Source organism: Punica granatum, chromosome 4, assembly GCF_007655135.1.
Source record: "Punica granatum isolate Tunisia-2019 chromosome 4, ASM765513v2, whole genome shotgun sequence".
Classification (NCBI taxonomy): Eukaryota; Viridiplantae; Streptophyta; class Magnoliopsida; order Myrtales; family Lythraceae; genus Punica; species Punica granatum.
In genome coordinates this window covers 5103980-5121392 of record NC_045130.1, presented here as the reverse complement: position 1 = coordinate 5121392, position 17413 = coordinate 5103980, and the positions used below count along the sequence as shown (strand labels likewise).

Genomic DNA, 17413 nt, shown 5'->3' with positions numbered 1-17413 from the left:
GCTCGCAAAGTGAAAGGCTTGAGGTACGATTCCATGCGTTTACAGGATGCTTACAGGATGTTCATAGGTCATGATAGCTTTCGGCATGAACGGAGCGTTCTGATCAACGACAACCATCGAGCCGAGTGGTCATTTCTGTGGCGTAAGGTCGGAAAAAATTTCCAGTGAAGTGATGGGACTGTTGGTGTCTGACGGACAGGCCCAAAAAGAAGCCCACTGGGCCCAACTGAAAGCCCATGCTGACGCAGAGCTTTCTGCAGTGCAGACCGTAAACTTCGTCTTCCTCGAGAGTGGAGGCTCGAGCTCAGTAGCAGCTGCTGAGGTTTCGGGCGGGTTTATCCCTCGAGGGCCTCTGCCTCAGGAGATTGACTCAGAGCAAGCTTGAATTTTGATTGCTCAGCTCCGTCTTGCTCGAGAAGATAAGACACCCCGTCTGATATTCTTTCGAATTCCGGCACCGGTTCGAGCTCGTTTCTTGCCTCTTAGCCATGGCCATGCCTCATTCAATGGCTTCCCCCAGCCTGATTTCACCTCTCAAAGGTAACTGGCTATGCCTTGAAAAGAAATCCTTTCTTCCATCGAAGGGTTCAGCTTCTTCTTCTGTTACAACATTAGCATTACATCCCACTGAGCTGAAATCTCTGAGCTTTGGTCTGGGAAAAGGTGACAGAAGCTGTGTCTCTCATTTGCTTTCTTGGAGTAAAGCCAAGCCTGCCTCGGCGGTTACTACAAAGGGGTGTTATAGGTTATCGTCAAGCTTCCCTAGTGTAACTCCGTTGTCGGTGAGTTTTGATTGCCACCCTTTGTTGTTTGTTGAATAACTAGGCTGTCATCTAAAAAGCAATGCCTGATTACAGGGCAGTAGTCATATCAGTTCTGGAGTTGTGAGAGCTTCTAATAGGACATTCGAGAACTCCAAGTCTGTCGGTGGAAAGAGGAAGGAAGAAGATGATGGCGATGAGTTGACTGATTCTGATGAATATGAGGAGCCAAAGGGAAACGATTCATATCTTATGAATGCAGAAGAGAGACGAGAGTGGAGGAGTAAGATTAGAGAGGTCATGGATAGATACCCGGATGTCGAGGGGGAAATGGATCCAGAGGAGAGGAGGAAAATGATGCAGAAGCTTCTTGCTGACTATCCCCTCGTGGTGGAGGAGGACGATCCGAATTGGCGTGATGATGGGGATGGTTGGGGTTTTAACTTGGGACAGTTCTTTGACAAGATTGCGATAAAGAATAAGAGAAAAGATGACGATGAAGATAGTGATAGCGAGAATGAGATTGTTTGGCAAGACGATAATTATATCCGCCCCATAAAGGACATCAAGACTGCCGAATGGGAGGAGACAGTTTTCAAGGACATTAGTCCTCTGATAGTTCTTGTGCATAATCGATACAAAAGGTTGTCTTTTCTTCTTGTGCATAACCGGATTTGGAGTCATGTCTGCTTATTTAATGTTTTATTAATCTGTTCTAATTCTTTCAATATGTTGTCGTGGTAGCTGTTTATAGATTCTATTTGTTTTCTCTTTGTCCATTGGAGTCGCATACTGAAATATTATGCAAGTTGGAAAATGATTAATTTTCAAATAACTTTTCATGTGGTGGTGATTTCAATATCTGCTGATCAAGTGCTATCATGCAGGCCCAAAGAGAATGAAAATTTCCGGGATGAATTGGAGAAGGCAGTGCATATAATTTGGAATTGCAGGCTACCCTCACCAAGAGTAAGAAATACAAAAGCACTCTTCTAATTCTTTTCAGTCTCCTCCAAACTTGAGAAAAATCTGTATTTTGTGAGTTTCTGACTGTTATACCAAACAGTGTGTTGCAATTGACGCAATTAAGGAGGTTGAATTGGTATCTACACTTAAAGTTTCTGTGTTCCCGGAGATTATCTTCACAAAAGCTGGGAAGATCTTGTACCGTGAAAAAGGTAACTTGATTCTAGATGACTTACGAGGAGGCATTTGTTGGTCCTTGAATTTCTTTTCCTCTGGAATACGTGTTCTAAATTTGATTCTCTCTGGTTATGTTACAGGACCCCGAACTGCAGATGAGCTATCGAAAATAATGGCATTCTTCTACTATGGAGCAGCGAAGCCTAATTGTTTGGATGGCGTTGCAGAAATCAATGAAAGCATCCCAAGTGTTTCAACCTGAATGGGATTTGGAAGTGAAATGTATTGTATATTTTCACGTAAAAGATTTTGTTCAAGTATATAAATGTGCAACAGCAATTTTGTATACGTTAGGGTCCTCTTTTGTTTTCCCTGTACAAACACCATAAGCTTCGATGAAATTTCTCTAATGATGCAAAGAGTTTCAGATTCTGATGCTAGGTTTCATAAGTGAGCAGACGGCTTGTCAGTTTTATGTCTGTGCCATTAGCGGACGACAGGGTATGATGGGAACACGGCAGTATTTCATTTGCATTGCATCTACTGAAAAAACCACAAGGATCAATGAGTCATTGAGATTTCTATAGGAATAAAGTAACGACAGCATTGAAAAAGATTCAAGCCAAATACTGAATCTTGTTGAAACTGTTTTGGCAAAAAAATTTGTACTGTGACATGGGTTATTGTGTGATATTGCCATTGATTCTCTGTGCTGGTTGAGAGAAACAAGGTTACTCGTTGTGTAGACCGCAGCAGCAGAAGGCATTGTGGTAATGGAACTGGAAGGCAAAGAGCCGAAGGGGGTTGGAGCCATCGAACTTGTAGTAGGGGACTCCCACTCTTTGCTTTTCGCTCTTCCCTCCGAAAAACAGTGGGGCACTTCCTTGTGCTACCGGAGATCCAGAATCGGTGTTCCGGGTGGGTGTATTGCTTTGGTTGGGCTATGGATTTCGAGACTTCATCGGCCAAGCTTTCAGGCGAGCTCAATGAGGAAGGCTTACCTTACCGTGCATGTCCACAATGAGGTAATTTTCTTCCCCTGAAAATACTGTCCATGTAGTTGCTAAACCTGTTGAACATTGCTCAGAAATGGTAGGGTTATACGTTCGGGATGCCATCTTAGCTGTTTGGTTTGGATGCAGTCCTAAGATATCGTATCAAGTTGTTCTATGGTAGGAACATGCGGCCTGTAGATATTGGTATGTGACCGTATGTTAACAAACAGGTTAAGTATTTTCGTGCGGTTGAGTGGTATTAGTGCTCTCTGGTTTTGCCCTTTCTGTAGAATAGAACTAAACAAGAACGTAATGGAATAAACATACAGATGACCTTGCCTGCTAACTACCTGTAAATATCCAGAAGCAGAACCGGAAGTAGATTGCCAACCGAAATAAGCATTATGTTCTGTTCTGCGGAATTGCTGATCACGACATTGAGCACGGAATACAGCCCACCGTCACGGGCCCCCAAACTATTGGACTGCAGAGCGCCAGCGATGAGTGTGTTATCCCAAGCAGTTTAAGGGGTGATAGGCTTTGCCTGCAAGGCAACTTATCGTATCGCATTCAGTGCATTGGCTGCAAAGCTTTTTGCTCTTCAGAATCGTGGCTACTCCGGCACACCTATAGCTCAGGACAAGGAGAACATAAATCAATCGTATAAAGAAGGGCATTTCTTGGGTTCCGCAACTGAATTTTTAGTCACGGCCCCAGTACGAAAGCAAAACTCTTTACTAGAGTATTATCAAATATGCATACAGTAAGGTAAACGAGAGTCTTATAATTGTATGCGTAGAATACATATTCGTGACAGTAAGGTAATGGTGTTGTATGGGGCACGTGAGGGAGTGGATTTTGCAGAAGTGGACAGTGGGAGATCTATGGATCATGTTGCTTAAGTATTCATCCTAGAGATATAAGGGCGAAACGAGGCTCGGTTTCTTTTCGTGGCTCCTTCCTCCTGGTGCCAATGATGATGCTGTGACTTCCGTGGAAAGAGGAAGGAAGAAGAGGATTTTGAGTGGACTGATTCTGATGAAGCCGAGGAGCCGAAGGGAAATGATCCATATCTTATGGACGCGGAAGAGAGAGACGAGTGGAGAAGTAAGATTAGAGAGGTCATGGATAAATAGCTGGACGTCAAGGAGGAATTAGACCCAGAGGAGAGGAGGAAGAGAATGCAGAAGCTTCTCACTGACTATCCCCTTGTGGTGGAGCAGGACGATCCAAATTGGTCTGATGATGGGGATGGGTTGGGGTTTTACATTGGGACAGTTCTTTGACAAGATATCTAGCAATTTTGTGTCAGTTAAGGTCCGCATCTGTTGCCCCTCTACAAACTGTTAAAAGCTTCAATGAAATTTTTCTTCTGATGCAAAGAGTTCAGATTCTGATGCCAGTTTTATATTTGTTCTATTAGCAGATGACAAGGTATGATAGGAACATGGCAATATTTCCTCTGCATTGCATCTATTTGAGAGCCACAAGGATCAGTGAGTTGTTTACTGATACCTCCATAGGAAAGAAATAGCTACATCATTGAAGAAGATTCAAGCCAAATATTGAATCTTCTCGAAACTGATGGACAAGTAGGATTTATTCATATCATGTTCTGGTAAAAACCGTCTTTGTACTGTGACATGGGTTATTGTGTGATATTGCCATTGATTCTCTGTGCTGGTTGAGAGAAACAAGGTTACTTGTTGTGTAGACCGCAGCAGCAGAAGGCATTGTGGTAATGGAATCGGAAAGCAAAGAGCTGAAGGGGGTTGGAGCCATCGAACTTGCACTTGGAGACTCCCAGTCTTCGTTTTTCACTCTTCCCTCCAGAAACAGTAAGGCACTTTCCTGTGCTACTGGAGACCCAAAATCGGTATTCCTGATGGTTGAACTGCTTCATTGGGGCTACGGATTTCCAGTCTGCCTCGGTCAAACTTTCGAGCGAGTTCAAAGAGCGAAGGCTTACCTTACCGTGCTTGTCCACAGTGAGGTAACTTGCTCCACCTGAACACTTGTCCATGTAGTTGCTAAACCTGTTGAACATATCTCAGAAACCATCGGGCTATAATCAAGTATACTACCATAGGTGTTAGAAGATAACAGATATGTATATTGGACATGGTTCACCACTGCCTCGCATATAGTAGAACTTGTATGGTATACGACAAGGATGAAACAAATAGATTAAGGGAATTTGAGATTCAAAATCATATTTTGAGCTCTGATACCATATTGAGTGACCAATCAACCTAGAAGCTCAAGACATTAGAAATTGCACCGACAATTTATTATCAAGCATAGTTTAACAGAATTGACGCATAAAAAATCCAATTCATAGGTTGTATAGAACTATGTGGAACTCTTAATGATGTATGATTATCTTCCTTGTCATGGTACTAATTCTTTTCGTCATTGGTTCTTAATTTAGTATCCTTAACAATGATGACAACCTCTATTTATTCATTAAACGGAAAACAACTTTATTAACCATTCTCTTATGTTTAGAATTAAAGAGGAAAGACAAGGTTGAGTGGTAATAATACTTTGCCGGTTTGCTATATATGTAGAATAGAACTAAACAAGAACATAATGTAATAACGTAGAAATCATTTTGCATGCTAACTACCTGTGAAATCCCGAAGCAGAACCAGAGGTAGATTGCCAGCCGAAATAAGCATTATGTTTTGTGGAATTGCCCCCCACAATATTGGGCACAGAATACACCCCTCTGTCATGGCCCTCCACATAATCAGACTGCAAAGCGCCTGCAATGAGAGTGTTATCCCATGCGGTCATGTGGGGATAGGCTTCGCTTGGAGGGCAGCTTTTCGTATTGCATCCAGTGCATTGGCTGCAGAGCTTGTCGCTCTTCAGACTCGGGGGTAGTCCAGCACAGCTATAGCTCGTCACAAGGAGGAGGAGAACCCATGAAATGAGGTATCGATGCATGTTTCTCCGTTTAATTGCTCTTCTGGCGGCTCCCCTCCTTGCTCTCCTTGATTATTTTGTGCAGAAATATTTGATGCTGCTCGCCTATATATTTGTGCGCGTATTTTTTCTCTTGTTCTAGTTATCATCGAGATTGATTTATTTTTTGGTTACCGCTGAATATCAGACTGGTTGAACCTTTATGTAGCTGGCAGTTATATGAGAAATGAGTAACAAAGCAGAAAACGGTTGGCTCTCTGTTCTTTGTGAATTAATTTAACGTATAAGCTTTGGTACTGACGACTTTTTTAACACTATCTTGCTTTTGGCCTCATTAGTACAGTTGTCCTTTCTTCCAGTGAATCGAAAATGCTATTTCGGTCGATTAATTTAGAATCTGCAGATTGTTCTAAAATATTATGAGTGCTCCGTTTACATCTGATCATCATTCATGGAGAATATGCATAGAGTTGAAGCTTTGAAATAGTTTATGAAAATCGTATCTCCAGCATCTTCTGGGCCTAGGGTTCAAACTTTACTCAGTAAGCTGATAGCTCTTCGCTGAACGGAATATGTAACTGAGATTCATATGGATTGCTCGGAAGTGCTTGTCCTCTTATTGATGAAATAAGTTATTCCTTCTCTTGATAATAACATTAACAAATGTCTAATTATCTATATGTACTTTATTTGCAGTTCTGACTATGACTTATCTATTCTTCATGGGATCTTATGACCGGTTAAGTTTTTGGCACCCGAGGGCAATTCTTTCATTTTACTTTTGATACTGCCACAACGAGCCGGATTGAGTCTAAATTGCCGCGGGGAGAGTTTTTTTGTGTATTGCCCATTACACTCGATTCCAATCTATACCAAAAAGAATTCTTGTCTTGAAAATTTTGGGGGGGGGGGGGGGGGCAAATATGATATTGGAAAAACACAGATGCCGTCCCTTACATCTACAGTGCGAATAAACAAGAAATTGTCCGAACAAGGATTAACCTATGCCAATAGGTTGAATGCATCTTGTGATTGTGATAAAATATACACGTAAATCCAAACTAGAATAACATTCGAAAGACATCTTGTGACATAGTTTAACAAAAAGCTTCTTTGACGATTACACTGACGGCCCTAGAAGCAAATATATGCACATTTGTTATGCGACGAGACGGTTGAGAAGTAAGCCGGCAAATTACGTGAAACTTGTTCTGACTTCTGCAGTTTTTTCACCTGCTGCGAAGTCGAGTTTCCCTGTAGATCCATCCCTTTGCATGCCGAGAGAATCTCTCTTCCATCGAAGATATGTACATGCACACGACTAGAACTGAACTGGAAGTGCAGCAAATCCACCTACCCACTTGTGACCATTTCAGACAGAAACATCCTATGTTTGCCCTGTTATGCAGGAGAACATCCTATGGCTCCGGAACCTCACGAGCTGCTGCTGCTGCTGCTGCTTCTTCATCCTGACGCCCGTGTCGAACTCCCGGTCATCCTGGGAGAATGAGAAATCCCCGAGAGAGTTGTACCTGCGGTGCCCATTACTTAACCTGCCACCAGCTCCCACGCCCACAGCCTTAAGGTCGCCATTCGTATATGCATTGGTATCGGGCATACCGTAACTGCTGGCAGGATAGAAGTCGGCAATATTGTATGTCTGGGCAGCACTTGAGGAGAGACACTCGTACTGGCGGCGGGTTTGCGTGCGCTTGATCGCCCTGTAAACGATCGGAATCAGACCTTCCATTTCTCGACTAGATGAAGACCCGAGCTACCGTGTTTCCGGTCCCGGGCAGGCAGAGAAGTAATAGAGAAGCGGTGGGCTTTGAAAAGAAGACTGTGGGAAGTTTTCAAAAGGAGATTAATATTCTTATAGGGTGGGGGACTTGGACGCTAAGAGGAAGAGGAAGTCCAACACGGCAAAATTTGATTTTCTGACTTAGAAGACAGAGAGCGACAGAGACGGAGGGTAATGAATAGAGAGTTTAAGAATCGTTGCCTCCTTCTTCTTCCTACTCTTCCTGTTGCTCCAATTCTGATTGTCGATTTCTTCCGAACCGGAAGCACTCTGTGGCCTAGATAAGCCGTCACTCGAGCGAAAATTAGTCTAAGCTAGAAGGCCGAGGATATTTCATAAAAAACATTTTTGTGTGATGTAATACAGAGGAAAGGACAGATGGGGTCAGGAATATTTCAACATCAAGAAAGCAGAGAGAATGGTATCGTTATAATATACCTTCGTAGGTGAGACCTTCGGTATTAACTAATTCATCATTAGCAGACTGAGAAATCAACAAAATGATCGGTTCAATCCAATGAGAAAGTCGAAGTAAATTCAACCGGAGTCGGAATAGAGCGGTTTTTTTTTTTTTTTTTTTTTTTTAGGTATGATTCAGTTCAAATCTTGAGTTTGTCAGGGAAACCGGACCTTGGAGTTCATCCCAATTCTTGGCCGGCAAGAAAGCCGGCCGTAAGCCGAAACCGAACACGAAAACCAAGTCTTATAAGTCCAATTCCCGAGTTTATTTAACGGATGTAGATAGTTTTTTCACATTTATGCTGTTGTTATCAACATTGGTCATATCCACCAATTGTATTTGACTTTTGTTCTTCAGATCTATGGATATATAAATTGCACTTGATGATCGATTACGTACCACAACTCGCTTTGTAATTTATATATACACACGCATTTTTCAATCTTATCTCAAGAAAATTCAGTCGGACACATAACATATTCCGACTGTCCGAGGAATAGGATCCATGAGATCTTTACATTCTTCCACCGGACAATATCCTAGGTTCCACAGAACTTCCAAAACACGCTAAATAGGATTTTGCCATGGAGGATCAGAGTATTAGGCTGGATTAGCTGGGACACATCTGCATACGGATTAACCGTATATCACCTCATATTATAGACGACGTAGAACTGTGAAGCCGCTGAGGTCGGGACAATGTTTAGCACGGTTCGATGAATTTCCGGTGTTATAACACCGTTAAGAAAAGAGGAAAGGAACATTCCGATGACAGCAATGGATTAAGTAGAAGTTGGTAGATATTGACTTTTCTAGCAGCCAGCCATTACCTAGTCCTTCCTCTTGGTCAGAGACGGACCCAATATTTAGATTTAGGGGGACGAGATCCTAGAAATAAGATAATTTTTCCGGGAGAACAAATTTCATCAAAATTCAAAAATCTATATGTAAATTTATTTAAAACATGAAAATTCATGGGAGGGCGACTACCATCCTAGCCCCTGGTCGGTCCATCTCTTGGAAGCTTCATCTATGGATATTATGGTATGGCCCTTTCAACTACAAAATGCCCTTCATACAAAATAAGAGATAAACCACCTCGGTCGGTCGAGATATATACTCGACTGTTCCCCACCTAACGTATTCCATGCTGCTTAAAGTCCCAAAACATTTGAAGCTGATTGGGTATTGTATTGATTAATACATGAGCCGAATTGTCGAAAACCTCGACTGTGAACTGCACCGGATAATGACCGTAGAGACAATCCGTTTTTCTCGTGCTATCAAACTCTCAATAATATGGAAGACGTCTTCCGCGCCTCATACAATAAAAAACGAGCACAAGTGGCCCATGCCGCCAATGCATAATATAGGGTGACGAAAAAATAAGTAGGCAGTATCATTTCTGCAGTAGAAAATGAAAGGGCTTTTGCTTGATCTATGTGGATTTTCGAAACGAGCACGCGAGCATAAAAATATCATATGTAGGTATAAGAGAAAGTGAAACAATCAACGCGAAGTTCATGTTTTATGTGTCAAATTGGGGAAGGTGTTTATCGAGTTGTTATTGTCCGATAACATGACATGACATTGCACCAACTCTTAGATATATATATAAATACTCTTAATCATGCTCATTCATTCACACACAGGTCACCCTTTTGAATTCTTCTCATATAATAGTAATACACCTTTTTTTTAAAAAAAAAAACTTTTATTTTCCATATTTTCTTGAATATATAAACTGAACTAATATAAATAATGTAAAACGATTCAAATATAAGGAAAAGAAAAATGAAATATTAATGCTATGGGAATATATATATGCGGACACATTCACATACATATCTTTTAAATGCTCATAAAGAATCAGTCACTGACAGCAACATCCATTTCTTATGCCTGAGATTGACTTGTACGAATAGAAAGTGCACAGCTACATGATCTGAGGGTCCATTTGGTAATGGAAACCTGAATAGTTTTCCGTTTTCCTTTATCAAGAACACAAAAGAAACCGTAATCGGTATCAGATTTAGAAGATTATGTGTGTTTCTCGAAAACAGGATGATACTATGCTTGCTTGCTTTGAAACAAGACAACATTATGCTAGGAGAAGATGAAAGACTACAAGCAACTGCAACTCTTACGTATCTGCAACACGAGCAATGTAGAGAAGCTTCATGATTATCCTTATCCAATTGTTCTGGAATGAAACAGACATTGATATGATGATGATCACTGCTGAAAGCAATCGTCATTTTAGTTTCTTCTGCATTGTAATTTTCTGAGTTAGCACGACTCAGTACTCTACAGCGATGCATCACCAACCAAAACAATGCGAAACAAGAAAGAACTTTTGAAAAAGTGCAGACCCTTTCGGTGCTTTTTGGATATAGTAAGCAAAGCAAACTTTTCTAAAATCATAATAAACAGCAAGAAAAGACACATAAACATACCTGATTGGAGAATGTCAATATCCGAAAACTGAAGTGATTTTCACCCAAAAATGTTGGAAAACTGAATATGTAACTGTCAGCTTCCAGGAAACATTTTCATCATACCTGCAAATTGAGCTCCTCACGTATAGATCGTACAGGTACAAAGAGAGACTGATATGACATATCGTTGAGCATACAATCATCTCATCATACATGTTATACGGTTTCAGTTAAATGTGACTTTACTTATTGCAGTCTAACATAAGAATGGGCAGTCTCTTCTCAGCCTACTGAACATGGAAAAAATCAATGCCATAATTTTCAAAAAGACGTATTATCAAATTAAACATGGCTTTACTTTCGAAGATACCATAAAGACACCTCTGCAAGTTGTCTAGGAATGCCTTTCTATGTTTTTCAGAGGGGATGGCAGCCTCTTTTATTTCCTGACGTTAAAAAGAAAGCTAGCAGAGATAATGTTCGAGATTCAAGAAATTCGTCAATGCATTCACAGGAATAACTTTGAAATGAAACCGAAACACATAACAATGACTCGGGTAGTATTGTGAGTCATCTGCTAAAGGTTGGAAATTCAGGAATATCTGGATATCTCAATAAGTATCTGAACAAGGAGCGCATAAGTTTGTCTAATGTTTGTCTGGGTTCATTATTAAGCCACCGTGAAGTGTCTCCGTTTGGTTAAACAATGAACCGGAAGCTGCATTGCGGAAGATGATGCAAAAGGTTGAACTTGAAAGAAGAATGAGCTTCGGAAGAAGGGACCTTCCAAGAGTTACACAAGACAACAGGGCAAGAAATAACAAGGAACTGCCGCTATTTTGAGTTCATTGGGACTAACTACCAGCAGGATCATGCAATACAACAAATGAAAAATGATGAATTATGCAGCAAACAAATGGTTTTTGCAGCAGAAGTTCCAATTGGAATCCTCCGAAGCAATCAAGCGATCTCCATCTGAGCTTAAGGATTCCAAATACATACTTTGCATATGAGAATTCACTTCTAACTCTTGATCTGTTTCAAGTTTCATATTATCCCTGATTCCACTGATCCGCCCAGGAGTATTACTTGGCTTTACATTAAAGCCTTCCCCCTCTTCGTCTGAGAAGCATCTGCAGCAATCGTATTCGTCCATCTCAAAGATCCGACTGACTAGACCATCCCTCCATGAAATCCTTAGAGGATCCTGTGATGGTATGAAATCTGACGTAGTGTTGGAAACCCACGAAGCAGCTTTGCTGTCTACAACCTTTTGAACTTGTGCTAGATCGATGGAATTGCATGGAGTGTTTAGATAATCAAGCCGAAAACTCAAATCGGCTGGGTCCCATGTCGACAGATGATGCTCGGGAGACAAGGTCACCTTGCCAAAGGCTTGACCTATCAAGTTCATTTCAGAATCCAACAGATTCTCCGATGGATTTTTTGATGCTGGGTCAGAGTTCGGGGTTTGGATAACATTTCCACTTCCAAGCGAGCCAGTGGAGAATGGAGTATCATCTCGATCGACATAAAAACTGCTCTTTCCCCCCTCCTTTGAAGTGGAAGTGGAGAAGATCTGTGTCATGTGACTTGGAGATGACACCTCGTACATGGGCCCCCCAAATCCTTTGAAATCGAGGAGGCGGCCTCGTGAAGAACGTCTCAGAGCTGAACTCCCCCTTCTGCTATTGCCACTACTAGCATCAGTAGCACTACTAGTCAGACTACTCTTATAGAACACATCAGAAGAAAACCCAGTACCCGATAAAGAGGGCGAAGAAGAACAAAGAGACATAGAAACCGATCCTTCTAGTCTCTGATCTGGGGACTTCTTCTTCTGGTCCTCCTCACCCCTGTCATGGCAAGGAGATAACCACTGAATCGAAGCTTCACCGGGGAGAGGGACCAGGTAGAGACGTGAACTCTTGCAGACCCCAACAGCGCTACTCCCATCGTCATCATTAGCATTGGCATTCTCCAAAACGTCCAAGTTAAATTCCGAATCATTGTCTCTCATAGTTAGGATGCCCCTCGGTTTACACTTCCTCTTGTCAGCAATTCCAGAAAGGACATGGCCCGCCCCGTAACAAGGCTGAAGTAAGGCTGCCCCTGATTCCATTTTCACCGTCGAGAGCACATTTAAACCGCAGCCTTGTATCTCAGGCGACGCAGAAGCTTCGATCGGGGGAGTCTTCATTCTAGTTTCGTTGCTATTACTATTCTCATCGGCTCTACACTGCAGCCCTAACTCTAACCTTGATCCACTAGGAATCTTACTAACAGGAGTACAATTTGTACCGCTGTCGCCGGATAAGTCGAGCTCCGCGAGCTCAAAGCCTTGGTTTTTCTTCAATGTCTCGGCCACGACATTGCCCGAACCCGAACAAGCCTTCGACTTTCTGCCTCGCATTGACGGGTTTGTGTTTTTCTTGGGTTCCGTAGCAACAGCTGACTTGGGGGTTCCGGGGAGAGGTCCATTTCTGTTACTAAGAGGGGCTTTTGTCTTTGCAGAAGAGGAGTGAGGGAGAAAGAACCTGAGACAGCCCCTGGGAGCTTCGATTGAGGTGGAAGTGGAAGAAGAACAAGAGGCATTGGTGCCACTGCTACAGGAAAGGACGCCGTTGAGCTGCTGAAGAGGGCTGCGAGCATTCGCCGGCTTCTTCCTCAGCCCCAAGGCTGCTCCTTTCGGCGCTGCAGAGGGCTTCTTCAGGCTAGCCGATGCAGAAGTGGAAGATAATGAAGAAGAGGAAGATCTCTTCATCGTCTCTGCGCAAGTGAGCACGCACGCAATGGAATCTGAAGTGGAAATGAAAGCGGAAACCGAAGGAAGAAGGAAGAAGATGGAGAAGAAGAGCAGCAGTGATTTGAAATGAACACAGAGAAGGGACAGAGCATCTTGCCATTTTTGCCCCCGGCAGCTTCGTATAATTGCCGTCAGGCCCTCAACAAAGTCGAAATCGGTAACGGTCAGTTGCGACAACATTTTGGGAATATTCAATATTGATCCCAAAAGTTTATCCATCCGTTCACCTATGTCCCTTATATTTATCCCTTCATGTCACCGCGTCTCTTGAGATCATAACAAAGTCTCACATGATATGAAATAGCGCCAGTTGAAGTCCGGGGATATATGCTGCGTTTGATTTCATAGTAAAATTTTAAAATCGAATTTTGATTTTGAAAAAGAGTGGTATAAATGGAACCCATCATTTGACTTTGTATGAATTATTTTGTTTTGTTGTGGAAAAAAGTGATATAAATGGGATCTACTCTTTGAATTTGTATGAGTTATTTTGTTTTTTTGTAAGTAGAATTAAGTTAGAATTGTTATTCTAAAATTTCATCCACAAACCAAACAAGTCCATAATAACTTTAATGGGACTTGGTCTTGTACGATTAGGTTCCGCCGATTCAAGAGGTTTTATTTAAAACAATCGATTGTATCACTGGTCCAATCATGAATGTTACGAATTCGAGCTGGTGTTTCTTTTCACGCGAGAAATGTTTCCAATGTTTGTCCGGATGCGGTACTTTTGTTAACCGGTCAAGGGGCTCGTGTGGTTCCTCTACAGTTACTGTTGGTTAAATTGCACCAAAGAGAATCCCGACTATGTACCATATTCTCATGGAACATGCAGATATAAATTTTTATTTCTTTTATGGATAAAATAATGACTGATGGGATCCGAAAAGATCTAGTGATTTAATTAAAGAGATTGCCAGCCTACTTCCCCGAAGTCATCAATCCCCCAGCTCTCGAGCAGCTGCTCTGCCCCGGTAATCTCCTCTGCTGGTCACCCGACATCGAAGGCCATGGCCGCGAAGCCGAAGAAACTGATCATCGACACCGACCCCGGCATCGGTAAGCTGCTCCCTTTACTTGCCGTGCTTGTAGGAGCAGTGATTCTTGGGGCTTACCAGGATTTTGCGCATCCAAGATGCTGTCTTTAATGGACCGCCCCTTTGGAATCTCCATAGATTCTTGTCCCCCGAGTTAGTTTATCTGCCGGGTTTAGCTGCTGCCCACGTGGGTTCTCTTCAATTTGAGCTGAAGGTTCCAAAAAAGCTGGGATTTTTATGTACAGTGGGCTCCTCTTGATGCCCCGAGATATAGAGGAAATGTTCTATGTATGGCTATACGTCGAGGATTATGTTTGCAGATTAGTTTGTTGCAATAAGTGAATTGGTTTGGAGTTGTAACTAGCGAAAAGCTTTCGACTTTTTTGTTTTCCTATTTTTCGAGCTGGATTGATGGGTGTAGTTCAGTGTTATGATTTCTTGCTGCAGATGATGCCATGGCAATATTTGTGGCATTGAGATCACCAGAAGTGGAGGTTATTGGGCTTACGACTGTATATGGGAATGTTTACACGACACTAGCAACTAGAAATGCCTTGCATTTGGTACGCATGAATCCCGTATTCTGCTATGTCTGCAAGTGGTGATTTGAGCTTGAATTTCTTCTAGGGCGTTAAAAAGTTCGTGTATTTATCCTCTCAAAGGCATTGCTACTCATTTTCACTTCTCTGATTCAGTTGGAGATTGCAGGAAGGACTGATATCCCTGTAGCCGAAGGATCCCATGTTACGATAACTGTATGTATTCTTTCCTATGTTTTCGTTGTTCAAATTTTATGTCTTGTATAGTTCATCTTTTGACTGCATCTTTGTGCACTGCATGTAAAGAATGGTACGAAGCTTCGGATTGCTGATTTTGTGCATGGTGCCGATGGACTTGGAAATCAAAACTTCCCTCCACCAAATGGGAAGCCAATAGAACAGTCAGCAGTTGATTTTCTCATTGAGCAAGCAAACCTTTACCCTGGTGAAGTGACTGTGGTGGCACTGGGCCCACTCACGAACGTCGCGCTGGTCATATTCTTGATCTTTTACAATCTCCAAAATGATAGCACGATTGCTATGTCTTATTTAGTTGCTGCGTGGAACTAGGCCATAGAACGAGACCCATCCTTTGCGAAAAAGATCGGGCAGATTGTTCTTCTCGGTGGAGCTTTTTCTGTCAACGGCAACGTCAACCCTGCTGCAGAAGCAAATGTAAAGTTTCTCCAATCATTGAATTTCACATTTTTCAGGCTACTTGGACAAATTTATTAGATCTTTTATTTGTATTTACCTTAAACTTCTCTTTCACCCATTTTATATCATTGGATAGTTTCTCAACATGAACCTGCTTTGTCTCTTTTGACGAAAATGTTCATAGAGTGTAAAAGGTCAGGAGAGAGATGAACAGAGACTAATGGCGCTACTTCTGTCTTTAATTGGTTACAGATATTTGGTGATCCAGATGCTGCCGATGTTGTTTTCACCAGTGGAGCAGATGTTTTAGCCGTGGGGATAAATGTTACACATCAGGTTATCATGACAGGTAATCCATCTTACTGAATAGAATGGAACATCATATATAAATATTGCAGACGTTTAGATGGGACATGGAACTGTTATAACTGTCCTTCTTAAGGAGATCATTTTGCTAGTAGTTCCTTGGCCAGCAACACCCTTCTGCTCTGTCATTGAGCAAAACATCGGGAACAATCATATTGACATGTTATGGTACAGAACTGGGATTCTGGGAAGTTGGGGTTATTAAGAGGAATGTGAAGCATGAACATTTTGTGATTTAGCAAAATTTGATGGCATTAATACTTTATTTTGTTTTGCCTTACGGAGGGCAGATGCTGATCGGGAAAAGCTGGCACGGTCAGGTGGGAAGTTTGCTCAGTATCTGTGCCGGATTCTGGATGTTTACTTTGCTTATCATCGCGAAGCTTACTTTATGAACGGTTACTCCTTTTTCTTTTCTAATATGAAATTAATTACTTTTTGTCAGCAACAGAGTTTCATTATACTTATGGCATCTCTTTTCTTCTTATTGTTGTATGCAGGAGTTTACCTTCACGACCCCACTGCGATTCTTGCAGCAATCAATCCTTCACTCGTAACTATCACCGAGGGGGTAGTTAGAGTCCAAACCACTGGCATCACCGGGGGTCTTACGATCTTGTATAACAGGCAGAAAAGGTAGCTGTCCTTACCCCCATTAAACACCTCTATCAACTACATAAACCAAGAGACACCGATCGGAATATTACTAAAAATAGCCGGTCTTTCATTTTAGTTGTTAGAATAAATGGCTCGAACCATCTAAATATTGTATTGGGCGCGTCTCGCTAAGTTGGCTATGTTTCATGACCACACGCTCTGCTTTTGCATTCAGTAAGTTGTTCCTTGTTCTTTATTGTACATTTCCATTTGAAACACTCTGGATGAACTGTTAGAGCTGGTCTATTGTGAAAAAGATCTTACCTCCCCTGATCTCTGTGAACCGTTAGAGCTGGTCAAATGTGAAAAAGATCTTACCTCCCCTGATCGCTTGCATTGAGCACGTTTGTCATCATGTTGCCTCGCTAACTAATCTAGAACTGTCTCCGAAGTTTTCTTCGAATTGGATTTCGTGGCCCTTGACTTAGCGATTTATCTATTTGTTGGTTGTTTTATTCAGGTTTGCTGAAGTCACAGAATGGTCGGATAAACCAGTGGTGAAGGTCGCAGTGACAGTTGATGCTCATGCTGTCGTCAAGTTGATGATGGAGCGGCTCATGGATTCGTGAACAGTTATAAATCGGCAAGACAAGCTCATCGAAAGAATTGCGGTGGCAACTCCCCAATCTAACTGTCTGAGGATCTCAGGATGCTGTCTTCTGATTTACTATGTGTTATTATTATGTGCAGAAACATCCTCAATAATTCAGTACATTGTTATCCTATGCTTCATTGTCTTCCCCGCAATAAAAGTTGTTCGATTGAGTCGGGAGATGTTTCCTTGCGCACCTCGAGGTTCCGAGGCACTTGCCTGAGAACAAA

At 42.0% G+C, this 17413-nt stretch overlaps 5 protein-coding genes across 8 annotated transcripts; 3 read left to right on the top strand and 2 right to left on the bottom strand.

Annotated features, from left to right (window-relative positions):
* The first annotated feature begins 319 nt into the window (after positions 1 to 319).
* Positions 320 to 2336, top strand: LOC116203701 (thioredoxin-like fold domain-containing protein MRL7L, chloroplastic). 2 transcript variants are annotated; one of them, XM_031535574.1, is made up of 6 exons: positions 320 to 540; positions 664 to 782; positions 858 to 1405; positions 1649 to 1730; positions 1828 to 1939; positions 2045 to 2336. In XM_031535574.1, exons 1-6 carry the CDS (start codon positions 489 to 491, stop codon positions 2164 to 2166), a joined length of 1035 nt encoding a protein of 344 aa, XP_031391434.1. In that variant the 5' UTR covers positions 320 to 488; the 3' UTR covers positions 2167 to 2336. The 2 variants fall into 2 exon arrangements, with proteins under 2 accessions (XP_031391434.1, XP_031391433.1); XM_031535573.1 differs by having other exon boundaries at positions 455 to 782.
* A 164-nt stretch (positions 2337 to 2500) lies between these two features.
* Positions 2501 to 6127, top strand: LOC116203702. Of its 2 annotated transcripts, XM_031535576.1 has the most exons (3): positions 2501 to 2929; positions 4614 to 4892; positions 5548 to 6127. In XM_031535576.1, exons 1-3 carry the CDS (start codon positions 2678 to 2680, stop codon positions 5557 to 5559), a joined length of 543 nt encoding a protein of 180 aa, XP_031391436.1. In that variant the 5' UTR covers positions 2501 to 2677; the 3' UTR covers positions 5560 to 6127. The 2 variants fall into 2 exon arrangements, with proteins under 2 accessions (XP_031391436.1, XP_031391435.1); XM_031535575.1 differs by having other exon boundaries at positions 4614 to 6127.
* Positions 6128 to 6759: 632 nt separating this feature from the next.
* Positions 6760 to 7840, bottom strand: LOC116203699. The gene has a single exon (XM_031535566.1). The coding sequence runs from the start codon at positions 7578 to 7580 to the stop codon at positions 7218 to 7220; it is 363 nt and encodes a 120-aa protein (XP_031391426.1). The 5' UTR covers positions 7581 to 7840; the 3' UTR covers positions 6760 to 7217.
* A 3440-nt stretch (positions 7841 to 11280) lies between these two features.
* Positions 11281 to 13397, bottom strand: LOC116202570. The gene has a single exon (XM_031534165.1). The coding sequence runs from the start codon at positions 13291 to 13293 to the stop codon at positions 11431 to 11433; it is 1863 nt and encodes a 620-aa protein (XP_031390025.1). The 5' UTR covers positions 13294 to 13397; the 3' UTR covers positions 11281 to 11430.
* Positions 13398 to 14203: 806 nt separating this feature from the next.
* On the top strand, positions 14204 to 17356 carry LOC116203211 (probable uridine nucleosidase 2). Of its 2 annotated transcripts, none has more exons than XM_031534878.1 (9): positions 14204 to 14394; positions 14820 to 14935; positions 15068 to 15127; positions 15218 to 15403; positions 15482 to 15586; positions 15821 to 15917; positions 16225 to 16332; positions 16435 to 16570; positions 17052 to 17356. In XM_031534878.1, exons 1-9 carry the CDS (start codon positions 14346 to 14348, stop codon positions 17158 to 17160), a joined length of 966 nt encoding a protein of 321 aa, XP_031390738.1. In that variant the 5' UTR covers positions 14204 to 14345; the 3' UTR covers positions 17161 to 17356. The 2 variants fall into 2 exon arrangements, with proteins under 2 accessions (XP_031390738.1, XP_031390739.1); XM_031534879.1 differs by having other exon boundaries at positions 14213 to 14394; positions 14799 to 14935.
* The last annotated feature ends 57 nt before the right edge of the window (positions 17357 to 17413 follow it).